Source organism: Notothenia coriiceps, unplaced genomic scaffold (assembly GCF_000735185.1).
Source record: "Notothenia coriiceps isolate Sejong01 unplaced genomic scaffold, NC01 NC01_scaffold00000281, whole genome shotgun sequence".
Classification (NCBI taxonomy): Eukaryota; Metazoa; Chordata; class Actinopteri; order Perciformes; family Nototheniidae; genus Notothenia; species Notothenia coriiceps.
In genome coordinates this window covers 67,057-81,517 of record NW_011332982.1, presented here as the reverse complement: position 1 = coordinate 81,517, position 14,461 = coordinate 67,057, and the positions used below count along the sequence as shown (strand labels likewise).

The 14,461-nt window shown below is 38.1% G+C and overlaps 2 protein-coding genes across 2 annotated transcripts; both read left to right on the top strand.

Moving 5' to 3' along the window:
- Positions 1 to 37: 37 nt before the first annotated feature.
- gpatch11 (G patch domain containing 11) lies at positions 38 to 2,421 on the top strand. Its single transcript, XM_010778192.1, has 8 exons — positions 38 to 219; positions 425 to 651; positions 737 to 778; positions 884 to 1,004; positions 1,114 to 1,204; positions 1,387 to 1,515; positions 1,741 to 1,822; positions 1,918 to 2,421. Exons 1-8 carry the CDS (start codon positions 170 to 172, stop codon positions 1,971 to 1,973), a joined length of 798 nt encoding a protein of 265 aa, XP_010776494.1. The 5' UTR covers positions 38 to 169; the 3' UTR covers positions 1,974 to 2,421.
- A 487-nt stretch (positions 2,422 to 2,908) lies between these two features.
- Positions 2,909 to 14,461, top strand: LOC104951309 (interferon-induced, double-stranded RNA-activated protein kinase-like). The gene is made up of 16 exons (XM_010777975.1): positions 2,909 to 3,162; positions 4,852 to 4,978; positions 5,105 to 5,259; positions 5,344 to 5,467; positions 5,630 to 5,697; positions 5,783 to 5,873; positions 6,783 to 6,814; positions 6,901 to 6,943; positions 7,023 to 7,099; positions 7,219 to 7,338; positions 7,463 to 7,597; positions 8,385 to 8,598; positions 8,685 to 8,828; positions 8,927 to 9,028; positions 11,258 to 11,320; positions 11,643 to 14,461. The coding sequence occupies exons 1-16, from the start codon at positions 3,068 to 3,070 to the stop codon at positions 11,778 to 11,780; spliced, it is 1,728 nt and encodes a 575-aa protein (XP_010776277.1). The 5' UTR covers positions 2,909 to 3,067; the 3' UTR covers positions 11,781 to 14,461.

Below are 14,461 nucleotides of genomic sequence, written 5' to 3'. Positions count from 1 at the left end.
ATTTCTCAAAACTGCCGGAACTGTGTACTCGTTGCCTCACTTGTAGCTACTCGGAATTTGTATTTGAACGAACCAAACATCAGTGAAGAAAATACAAATGCACAACCGGATTATTTTTAAAGTGCTGTAGCTCTAATTTACTACATTTATTCTCTTTTGCGTGGTCAAAATGTCTGATGAGGAAGAGGACTATATGTCCGATGCATTTCTCAGTAAAATGTAAGCCTTGTGGAGATTTCTAATTAAGCTACTACATTAACGTTTACTGTTACATGATTTACATTATTGTCCTGTGGTATCAGGACTGAAAAACGAAAATTGGGTATTTTTTTAGAGTTGTGAAAATATAGAAGTGCGAGTTTACAGCCATGCTGACAGTGTTGTATTATCCCAATGACTGTTTATATGTCCCTCTGTCTTTCAGACCAGATGTGAAGCCAGGTGTCAGCATGGTGAGGCGGTTAAAAGAAGAAATAAAGAAGGAGACACAGATCAAGGAGACAAACATCAAGAACCGCCAGAAGACCTATAAAGAGCAAGAGAAGGAAAGCAGAGAGGCAGCTTTACAGAACTCAATTTGCAATGAGAACAAGGGATTTGCAATTCTGCAGAAAATGGGTTACAAAGCTGGTCAAGGCCTAGGGAAGGCAGGCAAGTTTCTTCTTTATTAATGTAATTGTATTCTGTTTTGCATTTGTAGTGTGTGTATTCATTTACATACATGTTGCCTCTTCAGGAGCAGGAAGGGTTGATCCAATTCCTTTAAACATCAAAACCGGTAGGCAATACCTTTGTGACACAATTACATTTGGTTTGGTAAAAGTATGTGAAATTCAACTGCTGGCTTACAGACTTGATTATGTGTCTTTGAATGCTAAATCAGACAGAGGTGGAATTGGAATGGAAGAGGTGAAGAAAAGAAAAGCTGAGGAGGAACTTCAACATTATCGTCAGAAAACACGAGCCAAACAACACAATGAGACAAAGTCTCTGGAAGACTTTAGGTGAAGTTTGTAGTCCTCCATGAGATGCACTTTGGCTCTGACTATATCCCATCTTATCATTCAAATGTTTCAAAATGTGTGTGTGTGACGGTGTGCTTTTTTACATCAGGTCGAGAGTAAAGACGGAGAGAGAGGAGCGGAAGATTGAAGGAGATCTCAGAAAGAGTCAGCGAGCCTGTGAGCAGCTTGACAGTCAGAAGGTTAAGGATAAGCTCATCACTATAATACAGTGCTAATGCTATTGTTAAAGAACTAAATTATTTTCACTGAGAATAAATACAAATGTGCCATGAGAATGACCATGATTTTTTCATTTAATCGATGTAGTAACAGCCCTTATGGTTTTCTTTGTGTAAATCTTTTGGCTATATTGTCTTTGCAGGGCATCACTGTCCCAAGGGAAGACTGGTACTGGCCTAAAATAGAAACTAATGACGAGGAGGATGATGTTGAAGAGAAGGAGGAAGAAGAAGAAGAAGAAGAAGATGAAGAGGAGATTGTTGAATTAAGCGTCAGTATTGTTAACAGTGCTGTAATGTGTAATTGTAATACATTAACCCAAATCAATTCTGTTGTCAAATACATTTTTGGTAATAATAGTTCAAATAATTGTTGCCAAAAAGCATACATAGGAAATGTATCTCACATTCTGCCAGTGTATAGTACACTATCGTTGTCTTGGCATAAGGTAAATAGTAAAATGAATGTATTTGATATGTGTCTCTCTTTGTTACAGTCTTTTGACAAACTGCCCATTTTGACGTCCTATTTGAGAGGAATCCATTTTTACTGCATATGGTGTGGGACCACCTACAATGGTAAGAGTGATGGCAACATGGCTGTTGGTTGTTATTGTTGTTGTTATTGCCTTTGCAGATATTTTTATATACATTTTTTTTCTTTTTTCTTACAGATGAAGACGACTTGTGCTCTAACTGTCCCGGGGACACAGAAGCAGACCACGATTAAACTCAAAAATATGAAAAGTAGTTCCCAGTAAAACAGCAGTTGAAAATGTTTAACCTGCATAACATAATGTTAAAAGGGGGTGCAGAGAGCATTTTACGCTGTGAAACAGGCTCGTCACCCCTGGTTCTTAAGCAGTTAAGGAAATAGCCGATTAGCAGTACAGAAATATGTATTTATTGTTCCCATTTGAATCTGTTTCCATCTCTGGAAGAATATCACTGTTTACTGTGTACGGCGGTCTTGGTTTTATGAAATCTACATTAAGTCAGTGGGAAATTCAGGATGCCTTTTTTATTTACCTTTTTTAAATGTTTAAGATATGTTTCAGGAGCAATTGAAATCCTATGTTTTCATTAAATGTTTGAAGATATATACCTTGTTATCTTAATTTGTATTTAAGCAACCTAATAATACAATAATAAATCACATTAATTTAGGTTTAATAGAATGTAATTGTGCCTTTGTTTGTGTGTGACCATTAGTTGTGAGTGTATATAGGTCCTCTATTTGCTGGGTAAAAACCCTCTAAAAAAACAAACTGTACCATCACCAACTCCAGCTCCCATGAATCTTAGCACTTGGCTCTTACCTAAACCTTCTTGGGATCTGTAGTTTTTGAATGCTTACAGCGTTTTGTCAAGGTAGGCACATATCTTATTGAAGCTACAAACGTTTCAACAACAAAACATAACAAACGTTTAAAAAATCAAGACAAATTATATATAATATCGTAGAAAGCCGAAAATAAAACATTATAACAGTGGTCTACCTAATTGCTATAAAAACAAAATAATCACATTCACTACTTAAACTTTTCCCATAAACTTCCCAAAGTTATTATAACCTTAAACTGTATATAGCATACAACTGTTTCACTGTTATAGCTTTCAATTGGTTCCTATTTGCTTAAAGGCTGCCACGATGTGTGACGTTGTCGTCAACCGAGAAAACGAAACTTAATTCGGTCAGGCGGAATCGAGCTACGAAGAACACGGGGCAGTACAGTTGTGATGAAAACTGAAATATTTTAGCTAATAGCTAATATCCTGAATGTTGCACTTTGAAATGACATTCCGACTGTAGGGATATGCATAATGGACGTAGCTAAGCTAAACGAGTATGCTCAGAGGGAGCGGTTGTCGCTGAGGTATGAGGACGTTGGATCTGTTGGCCCGGATCACATTAAAACGTGAGTTGCATTCATAATGATGATTCGCCATCTTTTAAAGTCATGCATGCAGGATTCTAAGTTACTGAGACTTTATTAGCCTGACACACTCCTATAGTATGTGTTGAGAGTATTTTGACATGGTGTTTGTTTGTAGAAGATAAGGAAATGGGTCTAGGCATGGGCGCCTAGTTATAGCAGAAACGGTATAGGCCTACATTGTTATATTAGTTTGTTTATTAGAAGTTCATATTAGTTCGTCTTCCTTGTAGTGTAGGAGTGTCGTTGGTTATAGTTTAGAGTAGGGGAGAACGATTAGCGCAGTAAGGGTTGGCACGAACTGCACAGGGGGCCAATACATATCCTCTGTGGCACAGACGATTATTTATACCAGTATGTCCTTGTGTTTGCATGTTTATAGACGCCCCCATCAATTTGAGGCAATTAATTTAAACATAACGTTAAAAGGCACAAGTTCACTTGCTGGCAGTAATTTCATTCATTTTTGACAAGGGCTTAGTGTGCATGAGTGCAGATGGGTGTGAGACGTGCAGAGGTGGAAGAAGTACTCACATCTTGTACTTTAAGTAGAAGAACCACAGTGTAGGAATATTCTGTTACAAGTAAACGTCCTGCATTCAAGATAAAAGTACAAAAGTATTAGGATCAAAAATATTCTTAAAGTACCAAAAGTAAAAGTACTCATTATGCAGTTTGGCACATTTCAGAATAACATATACTGTATGATATGTTTTTTTATTATAATAATTGATGCATTAAAGTGTTTATCAAAGCTGGTAAAGGTGCAGCTAGTTTTAATGACTTTGGATACTGCAGGGTAGCTTGTGAATTTACTCCAGGTGTAGCTAAAGTGTTATTTAAGTGTTGATTATATTTCACATCTTTAATCCAAATCTGCGTAAGTAACTACATCTATTAAATAAATGTAGTGGAGTAAAAGTACATAATTTACCTCTGAATTGTAGTGGAGTAAAAGTATCTCAACATTGTACTTAAGGTACTTACTCTACAGGTTCCACATTTACTGATGCTTATTTTTCATTGTCTTTTTATAATATATCTGTGTATCTTACATACAGGCATATCATTTGTTTAAGTTATTTAACAACATAATTTAAAATATATATTTACTGTTTCTTTACCAATATGTGTGGTATTTACTCTGACATCATAAAATTACAATTTTCAAATTGCATTGTAGTTTACAAAATCTTGATGACAGCTATAATTCTTAATCTTTTGATTTGCATTTAAATCATTTTGAGATGCCTTGCTGTTTGAATCATGCAACATATAAAGTTATATTTTTATGAACTATTTTCATACAGTCTCTGAGATAAAACGTAGTTTATATTATCGTAAATATTGACTAATTACTTATACTTAAATGGGTTTCTCTGTAAACATACAAAATAACACATATGTACAATAAGTGGGTCATCATGACATACATATCCTCTGGGTCACATTCATAACCTATAAACTTTGACATCTCATCAGCAACTACCCCCAACAGTGGCAGTTGCATAGTTTACCGATGAGGTCCAACAATGTACGTTTATAACTTCAACTGTGGGGATTTTAAGTAAATGCAGATTCATGTCTTTGTAACACAAAGACATCACACACATCACATCACATTATCATCATCATCTTGCATTTCAACAAAGTTTTACCATTTCTTCTCAGGTTTACAGTCAGAGCATTCGTGAATGGTAATGTGTATCCTGATGGTGTGGGAAATAACAAGAAGGAAGCCAAACAAAACGCAGCTACACATGCCCTGAGGTGCTTGTTGGAGAAAACACCTGACCGTGTAAGATTATTTTACCTCTTTATTGACATACTGCATGTGTGAGTACCGTATTTGTATTTCAAAGTATATTAGACCAAATCACTATCTTCATATCTTCTTTATTTATATTTCTTATTTTCTTGACAGACCGAGAAGGTAGCTGAAGCTTCTTCTGCACCAGTTCTACAAACAAGTTTCACTCAGCCCAAATATACAAGTTGGCTAAATGAATATGGTCAAAAGAAACGGCTTAGTATAAGGGCATCGGAGTCAACAAGACTGGGACAAAATAATGCTGTTCCGTAAGTCTCTTAATTTTCTCAACTTTCCAGCTATTTTGTCACAGTTTTGAAAAAGCAATCAATACAACCTTTTTCTGATATTAGATGCTGTTGCTTCATTGTTGGTGATAAAGAGTATCCAGCTGCCACTGGGAGAACGAAAAAAGAAGCTAAAGAGGAAGCAGCCAAGCTTGCATATAATGAGATATGTGGCAGTAAAACTACGGAGGTAAGTAGTTAATACTCACTAGTTTCTCCAGGCTTAATGAAAAGCCTATAACAAATGATGTTGTTTTCAAGTCTAGAGGGGAGAAATATTGTGGTGCATTAAGCCAAGAGGAAGAGGAAGGAAAGGCATGTTCATTACTTTGTGTTCCTCTGTGTTTTTTAGGCATCTTTGTGCTCAGCTGCGTCTGATGACGGGGCGCTTGCCAGGGTGTCCACGCCACCGAGCCCACCGTAAGGCACCGACTAAGGATTACGCCATATGTTAAAATTCCATGTTAAGAATCTTTTACTATAATGTCTCATTTTATTCTCCAAGGGAGTTCCTTAATCCCAAACCTAAAAGTCTGCCCAAGACTTCAACTGACTCAGCTGTTTTCTCAAATTTATCCAATCTTCCTGAGGACAAGGTCGGTTATTTCCTGTGCTATCCTCTTAATGCTTTCATACATTGAAATACAAATGATGTACAATATATATATATATATATATATATGCCGTTAATAACTGTGCAATATATACCTGGCTGCTATATCTTCAGAATTGTTACAGGATGTGTATTGTGTAAATTGTGTCATATTTTAAAATGTTGTATCTTTAATTTTTTTTTTATGCTTGCTTCTTAGTTAACATTAAGCTTTCTTTGGCTCTTTCTGCTGTAACAAATGTAAATGTCTCCTCTGCTGGACAAATAAAGGTATTCTGATTCTGATACTTCTTCAGCTGGTACTGCTCAGTCTATTACAAAGGTTGGATTATTAACCTTTAATGTTTTACGTAACTGTTCATGTATTTAATTGTCTTTTCTGCTATTGGAAAAATAGCAGCAAGTGACTTAATCAATTAGGAGGATGCTTTTTAGGGTTACACATTTTTGGTGTGAGCAAATCAGAATCAGAATACCTTTATTAGTCCCACAGAGGGGACATTTACAAGTTAGCAAAACCAAGGGTGTGTCAATATTTGCGGCCATATTAGTGTAGTTCACAGCATTGAAATCTGAGTAGTAATTACAGACTTCTTTAGGAAATTAAGTAATGAATTTTGCATATATCCCTTGAGCAAGGCACCGGACAATCCCCCCCACTCCCATTGCTCCCCGGGCGCTGTGCAATAGCTGCCCACTGCTCCTAGTACTAGACTCCTGGTACTAGGATGGGTTAAAAGCAGAGAACAAATTTCACTGTGTGTGCTGTGTGCTCTGCATGTGTGACCATTAAAAAGGGTTTCATCCCTCCCAATTCCTCTTCTTCTTCTTATATATATATATATATATACCCTCAATTATAATTGGCTGTGTTTTATTTCTTTTTGAAAAGATTCAAAGTCCAGACGTGAAGCCAAAAATAAGGTAAAGCATCTTCTCCGGTTCACGCTAAAGCTACAGTACATCATATTTCACCAGATGTTATTTCTGATAGTTCTTTTTTTTTCTAGAATTGCAGCAAATTTCAAAAATGTCCCCAGAAGCAGCAAAGATGTAAGAAAATATCAATCGTGCTGGATTCGTTTGTTGTTTTTTGTCTGTCTTTTTAACTGTCCTTATATCATTTATAAAGGATGTGATCAATTTCAATGACAAGAAGACAGGAAGTAGTCCAATTAAGGAAACTACAAAGCAGTCAGTGAATTCAAGGTATGGAAAATACTATAATAATATAGTAGCATAGTATCATATTTACACTGCTGTGGCCTTTACCTTCTGTTCTATGTATGTATATTTATTTTGTTTTGTCACAATTTTTCCCTCAACAGGTTCACATCTGAATTTGACTCCATTGTGCGCCTCGGCAGCGGAAGCTTCGGTCGTGTTTATAAGGCACAACAAAAACTGCTAAAGAAGGATTATGCTATAAAGATTGTCCCTTGCAAAGAGTAAGTAACGTATGAAAGATGCTTCCTTTTGTTTCCGTTTTAAGCGCTGTGTTCCTTTACATTTTTTGTTTTGCATAATCAAAGGTATGTTTCATTAACTGATCCATGTTCTTGTTCTCATCAGGATCAAAAAAGTTCTACGAGAAGTGACAGCATTGTCAGACCTCCATCACAGCAACATCGTGCGATACTACACCTGTTGGTTGGAGGATTCAGGATACCAATGGGACAGCAAAGATGACAGTGGCAGTTCCTCACAGTAAGCCACACGCACTAAAGTTTAAGTCATTTTTATCATATATAGTTTTAGTCAACAACATTTTATTACGTTTTACTTCAATACTGGTCAATGAATGTTTCCTCTTTTATTTTGTCAGCCATCTTTTAAGGACTATTGTTTTTTTTTTTCTGTGTCAAATTACCTTTTTAGTAATCAGATTATACTAAACTAAGTTACATTTTCTGAATCAAAATCTCAAACTTGATAGTGCATGTCAATCGTCACAGTTGGTGTCCTCTTGTCATCATCTCCTGTTATTCATTAAAATAATTGACAAACATATTTGAGCATAGTTTTAGTTATATTTAAAGAGGCCATATTCTGCTCATTTTCAAATTAGTATTTTGTGCCTCTACTGCGACATGTTTCCATGCTTTAATGTTCAAAAAGCTCTTTATTTTTCTCATACTGGCTGTGCTGCTTTTCACCCTCTGTCTGAAACCAGAGCCCAGTCTGCTCTGATTGGTTAGCTGGCCGGATCTGTTGTGATTGGTCAACCGCTTAGAGATGTCCCGCCCCTCGCCTATCAATCCCAATGAAAGACTTGGCCAATAGAAGCGAGTGTTACATTGTGTAGTCACTATGTTACTGAAGTAACAAAGGGGTCCGATGGAGGTGTTTCAGGCCGAGGGGGGGAGTGTGTGGGAGAGAAACTCCCTGTGGAGTTTACTTGCACACAAACCTATATAACACACTACAGGAAAAGGGAAAACTCAAAAAAGCTAAAAGGGCCTCTTTAAGAAACCATTTTTTTCTCTTTTTCTAGGTCAACCGGTAATTCGTCGGTTAAGTTCTTTTATATTCAGATGGAGTTGTGTGAAACTACACTCAGAGTGTGGATAGACCAGAAGAATGTTCAGAATGTGAAGAAATCGCTGCGAGACTCCAAGAGAAGAGAAGAGGGTCTAGCTATTGCTCAGCAAATAGTCAGCGGAGTCGAGTACATTCACTCCAAGATGCTCATACACAGGGACCTGAAGGTGAGAGAAAGTGAAAAAAAAACATTGTTTAGTACACCACGTCGATCATGAAGCTACAGGTTTCTTTTTGTATTTTCCATGGTTAGCCTGCCAACATCATGTTTAGGCAAGATAGAGAAGTGAAGATCGGAGACTTTGGTCTGGTCACGGATGAGAATGACGACGATGCTGACAACCTGAGGGAGAGAACGGTGTACAAAGGAACCCCGGGATACATGGCTCCAGAGCAGGTGAGATGTTCTGTGTTATTAAACATGTATGCAGATTTTAACCACTAATGATGCTGTCCAGCTAACTAACATTATTATTTTGCTCTTATTTATAACAGAAAAACAGGCGCACGAGTTATGATCGAAAAGTGGACATATTTGCTTTGGGGTTGATCTTTTTTGAAGTCTTTTGGAAGATCTTACTTGATGAAAGGAAACCGGTGAGTTATTGAGATTCCTAAATGATTTCCAGTTGGTATTAACTGTTTATTATACAAATATTTAGCTAACTGATAGAAAATAGGTGTTATGCAATTGATATTCATATTTCAACAGTCATTAGTAGGGTTAGGATTAGATTTGCTCCATTTTACAATAAAATACCAACAAAATAATGTATATTTATTCGCATAGAGGAGCCAAATAAAAAATGTGCACATTGTACTACAACTTATACCAACAATAATTATGTACAAATTACAAAACATGCCAAAGTGATGTGAATATTACACAGTTGAATAATGCATGTAAGTTATATATATACAGTGGGACAAAAAAGTATTTAGTCAGCCACCAATTGTGCAAGTTCTCCCACTTCAAAAGATGAGAGAGGCCTGTAATTTTCATCATAGGTATACCTCAACTATGAGAGACAAAATGAGAAAAATAAAATCCAGAAAATCACATTGTCTGATTTTTAAAGACTTTATTTGCAAATTATGGTGGAAAATAAGTATTTGGTCAATAACAAATGTTCATCTCAATACTTTGTTATATACCGTTTGTTGTCAATGACAGAGGTCAAACGTTTTCTGTAAGTCTTCACAAGGTTTTCACACACTGTTGCTGGTATTTTGGCCCATTCCTCCATGCAGATCTCCTCTAGAGCATGATGTTTTGGGGCTGTCGCTGGGCAACACAGACTTTCAACTCCCTCCAAAGATTTTCTATGGGGTTGAGATCTGGAGACTGGCTAGGCCACTCCAGGACCTTGAAATGCTTCTTACGAAGCCACTCCTTCGTTGCCCGGGCGGTGTGTTTGGGATCATTGTCATGCTGAAAGACCCAGCCACGTTTCATCTTCAATGCCCTTGCTGATGGAAGGAGGTTGTCACTCAAAATCTCACGATACATGGCCCCATTCATTCTTTCCTTTACACGGATCAGTCGTCCTGGTCCCTTTGCAGAAAAACAGCCCCAAAGCATGATGTTTTCCACCCCCATGTTTCACAGTAGGTATGGTGTTCTTTGGATGCAACTCAGCATTCTTTCTCTTCCAAACACGTCTAGTTGAGTTTTTTACCAAAAAGTTATATTTTGGTTTCATCCGACCATATGACAGACATTCTCCTAATCCTCTTCTGGATCATCTAAATGCTCTCTAGCAAACTTCAGACGGGCCTGGACATGTACTGGCTTAAGCAGGGGGACACGTCTGGCACTGCGGGATTTGAGTCCCTGGCGGCGTAGTGTGTTACTGATGGTAGCCTTTGTTACTTTGGTCCCAGCTCTCTGCAGGTCATTGACTAGGTCCCCCCGTGTGGTTCTGGGATTTTTGCTCACTGTTCTTGTGATCATTTTGACCCCACGGGGTGAGATCTTGCGTGGAGCCCCAGATCGAGGGAGATTATCAGTGGTCTTGCATGTCTTCCATTTTCTAATAATTGCTCCCACAGTTGATTTCTTCACACCAAGCTGCTTACCTATTGCAGATTCAGTCTTCCCAGCCTGGTGCAGGTCTACAATTTTGTTTCTGGTGTCCTTTGACAACTCTTTGGTCTTGGCCATAGTGGAGTTTGGAGTGTGACTGTTTGAGGTTGTGGACAGGTGTCTTTTATACTGATAACGAGTTCAAACAGGTGCCATTAATACAGTTAACAAGTGGAGGACAGAGGAGGCTCTTAAAGAAGAAGTTACAGGTCTGTGAGAGCCAGACATCTTGTTTGTTTGTAGGTGACCAAATACTTATTTTACTGAGGAATTTGCAAATAAATTCTTTAAAAATCAGACAATGTGATTTTCTGGATTTTCTTTTTTTTTTTTTTTTTCTCATTTTGTCTCTCATAGTTGAGGTATACCTAGGATGAAAATTACAGGCCTCTCATCTTTTTAAGTGGGAGAACTTGCACAATTGGTGGATGACTAAATACTTTTTTGCCCCACTGTATATATAGTCTGTTTTGTACAGTTATATACGGTTTAAATGTATGCTATAATAACAATGGCTCTGTTGTATTTTCAAGTGTCTTAGTAAGTCATGACAGTGAGTCAGCATTCACAAAAGCAGGAACTTGAAGTTGAAACAGCCAAATGGATGTTGGTCACCAGTGCTCTTCTGGCTGTGACATCTCAAGACACCTTCTGGGAAATGTTTGGCAGCTTATCGATTTCTAACACACTAACAACATGCTTGTTTTTTTCTCCCTTTTTTTGTATCACATGAATTTTAGATTTGGGATGATGCCAGAGACCAGATGTTACCTCAAGGGTTTCAACAACATTTTCCACTGGAGGTACACCAGCATTCTTTGATTTGCTTGACACATAAAACCATTTTTTTCACAGGATGGAAGCCATTCGTCAAGGCCTCCAACAGGGCACTGGTTATGTTAGTGTATAGGGGTTTGGACTGTTAAAACATATTTGAAGCCTCATGTAATAAGTAGCCTAACAAAGCCTGTTGTATGTATAATGTAGTCACATTTGTAATAGCTAGTAAAACAGATTTCTTTACTTGGTAGGTTGCCCAATTAAAGTCAGCGGAGTATATGGAGCTTCTTGGGAAATGGCAGCGTCCATGTAAATGATGGAGATCACACTCTTTTTGTGTTGCAGTGCAAAATCATCATGTCAATGCTGTGCGAGAAGCCCCAACACCGACCCGAAGCAAGTAAACTAAAGACAGACGTTGAAGAGTGCACTCGTAGATTTACATGTCTTAAAGACATGTGCCTCAACAGTCAGACTTTTTGATTATTACAAGAAAATCATTAAACAACAGGCATAAGCATCAGTCGTCACATGCATGACTATTCAGCATCATATTCCATAACACTGAGAGTTTTTATTTCCTAAAAGGGGTATCTGTTTAAATGACTGATGTTTTCATGAACTAATATGACACATTTTTCATAATTATGTATCATTGATTGGGAATGGCACACAGAAATGGGTCATTCTGTGTGAAATCTACCAAAGTGCAATACATTTACTTGAGAAAAACAATTAGCTCTGTATTTTAATTGATTTATTCTGCTCTGTTTTCTAAAAGAACAAGTTATCTCACAATCCTAAGAGAAGCTCTCCTTTTCTTCATGGCTCTTTTTCATGAGAGAAAACATGTCCTGTTTGTTAGGTTTAATACAGTTTATTTTGTGTTTGGTATGTTACATATGGAGATACACTTGTCTCTAAGTAATATAGAAGATATTGTTGTAAAAATGTTGTAGAGTTTCTTCAGGATCAGTTGAACTGATGAGTCTTGCTTAAGACGATGCATCTGAAAAACATTTGGGTTGACTGGGAGGGGAATTAGTAGATAGCAGTCAGGCAGTTGCGCCTTTGTTAATCTCAAGTCTTCTATAGGTTTCTCAGTGCTGGAATAAACTTACCAGGCATGTTTGCTTCCATGATATCGGACTATCAAGTTAACAAGAGCTTCTCCTAGGATTTAAAGGCATCTGGTTAATTTCGAATAATGGAGCAGAGTTGTTTTTTCAAAACTTTTCAATTTTTCTCCAGTGAGTGCATTATGACGAATCAGACAAAGGTTTTGTTTACATTTTAAATGTTGCTCAAACATTAAATATGTATGCCCCAGATTTGTTAAAAGCAGGCGGGAAGTCGAAGTTCAGTTCAGACTGGCAAACAAAGAGATGTATTTTTTAGGGCTGCCCTGTGCACTTGTACTGTAAAGGTACAGATAAATACTAGAGGCAATACACACATACCCCCATAGAGACAACCCATAGTGGCCATTTTCAGACATGGTTGTGCTGTGGAGGGGATTTTGATGCACATCTATTTGCACTTTACGGCTTCTACAGAACAACTTATCCAACAGACCTCGCGCGCTGCACTCTAATCCCTCTGGTCCACAACAATACATGGCAACCATGAAGTGGATCGGTCCTCACATATATACACCGAGGCGTCTGTCATTATAGTAGCATATTATGCCATTTGAGACAAAAAAAAGCATTGTTTGTTTTTTGGCCCCTGGGTCTTCAGTCATATTCCTACCAAAAACCACATCTTACTGTAGACGGGTGGACCTATTTGGTCTTAAATACCTTCAAATAAACCTTGGCATAACTCGTAAAACCTTAAATGTGGTAGAGGCATAAAAAAGACTATACACACTGGATCAAAATGATGAAAGTGAACAAGCAGATGTCATACATTTCATTACCGGCCCTTGAAATTGGAAAAAAGCCAAATATGTGGATTTAGGTCCACAGGCAGTATGCACCCCCAAAGTATATACATATGGACATCTCTATATTTCCTGCTAAAAACAAAGTGTTGGATTAATGTTGTGACACATTTCAAGGGCTCTAACATCATCAGAATGTTGAGATGTGGCAAGATTGGTAATGTGGATTCATTGCTAGAACCTTGAAAATGTGTGTGAAAAGGGGTCTTTATGTGGGTATTTTGTGCTTTCAGTAACAAGTTCCTTCCATGTAGTCTACATGTTAAAATTGAGCAAACAGAGGCTTTAAGCACAATCAACTACCTGGCATACCATCGAGGTCCCAGTGAACTTTTTTCAGTGCTAAGTGAACTGTATTGAGTTGTTGTGTTAGCTGCATGTGTTGAAATCTTTACATGTTACATGCTCCATGGAAGTGGCTTTTGAGCGCTTCTTTTATGCAAATATGTGTATTGAGATACATTTTGAGAGTATTTCTTACTTGTAGGTTGGATTAATCTCACCCTAACTTGCAAAATATAGGTCTATAGATGGTTTATAGATGCCGCATCTTGTTAAATTTAAACGTGAAGACAACATGTAAGGAACTTGAAACTTTACACACAGAATGCACTTATAGGCCCTTTTTTCACCATTTAGGCCCTGTCCACACAGAGACGAAAACGAACCGAGGTCGATATCAAAAAATTCTTCCGTCCACACGGAATCAGCACAAGAAACGTGTCCGCCCACACGAGACCGCTCGACCAGCTGGAGACGCTGTAGTACATATGCCGGGCCTGTCAGTGGCGCTGTACTTCCGCCACAAAATACACTAAAAGCAGCAAATAAGACCCCTCCTGCATGGTTGCCTGGTTGCCCTTTTGGTTATTCTCCGCAGTGGATTTAGCAGCTAGGAGAACTACATTTTAGCAACATGTAGTTCATGTAGTTCTCCATGTCCACTTGTTGCTGATGGTTGTGGTAGAGGAGCTGTAGATTTTGCACTAACATCTGTAGCATGGTCAGTAGCGTCTGGAGCACGAACGCAACCCTGTGATCCGCCATTGTTGTTGGTGAAACGCATCAACAATGACGGGGGTGAGCAGGAGAGGCGGGGCTATGACAGTTTAGGGCGTACACACGGCGCCACAAGCGTTACGTTAACAGACCTTCCCACTTTGGGATGCGTTATCGTTTGAGGGCTCCGTTTCCGCGGTTCCGTTACGGCCTCGTGTGG

Bases quoted from the DNA above. Each gene is read 5' to 3' on its own strand.
- gpatch11 (XM_010778192.1), top strand. From the start codon at position 170: ATGTCTGATGAGGAAGAGGACTATATGTCCGATGCATTTCTCAGTAAA. The intron at 779-883 runs GTAGGCAATACC...ATGCTAAATCAG, and splicing joins TCCTTTAAACATCAAAACCG to ACAGAGGTGGAATTGGAATG. The intron at 1,005-1,113 runs GTGAAGTTTGTA...TTTTTACATCAG, and splicing joins AAGTCTCTGGAAGACTTTAG to GTCGAGAGTAAAGACGGAGA.
- LOC104951309 (XM_010777975.1), top strand. From the start codon at position 3,068: ATGGACGTAGCTAAGCTAAACGAGTATGCTCAGAGGGAGCGGTTGTCG. The intron at 4,979-5,104 runs GTAAGATTATTT...TTTTCTTGACAG, and splicing joins TGGAGAAAACACCTGACCGT to ACCGAGAAGGTAGCTGAAGC. The intron at 7,339-7,462 runs GTAAGTAACGTA...TGTTCTCATCAG, and splicing joins AAGATTGTCCCTTGCAAAGA to GATCAAAAAAGTTCTACGAG.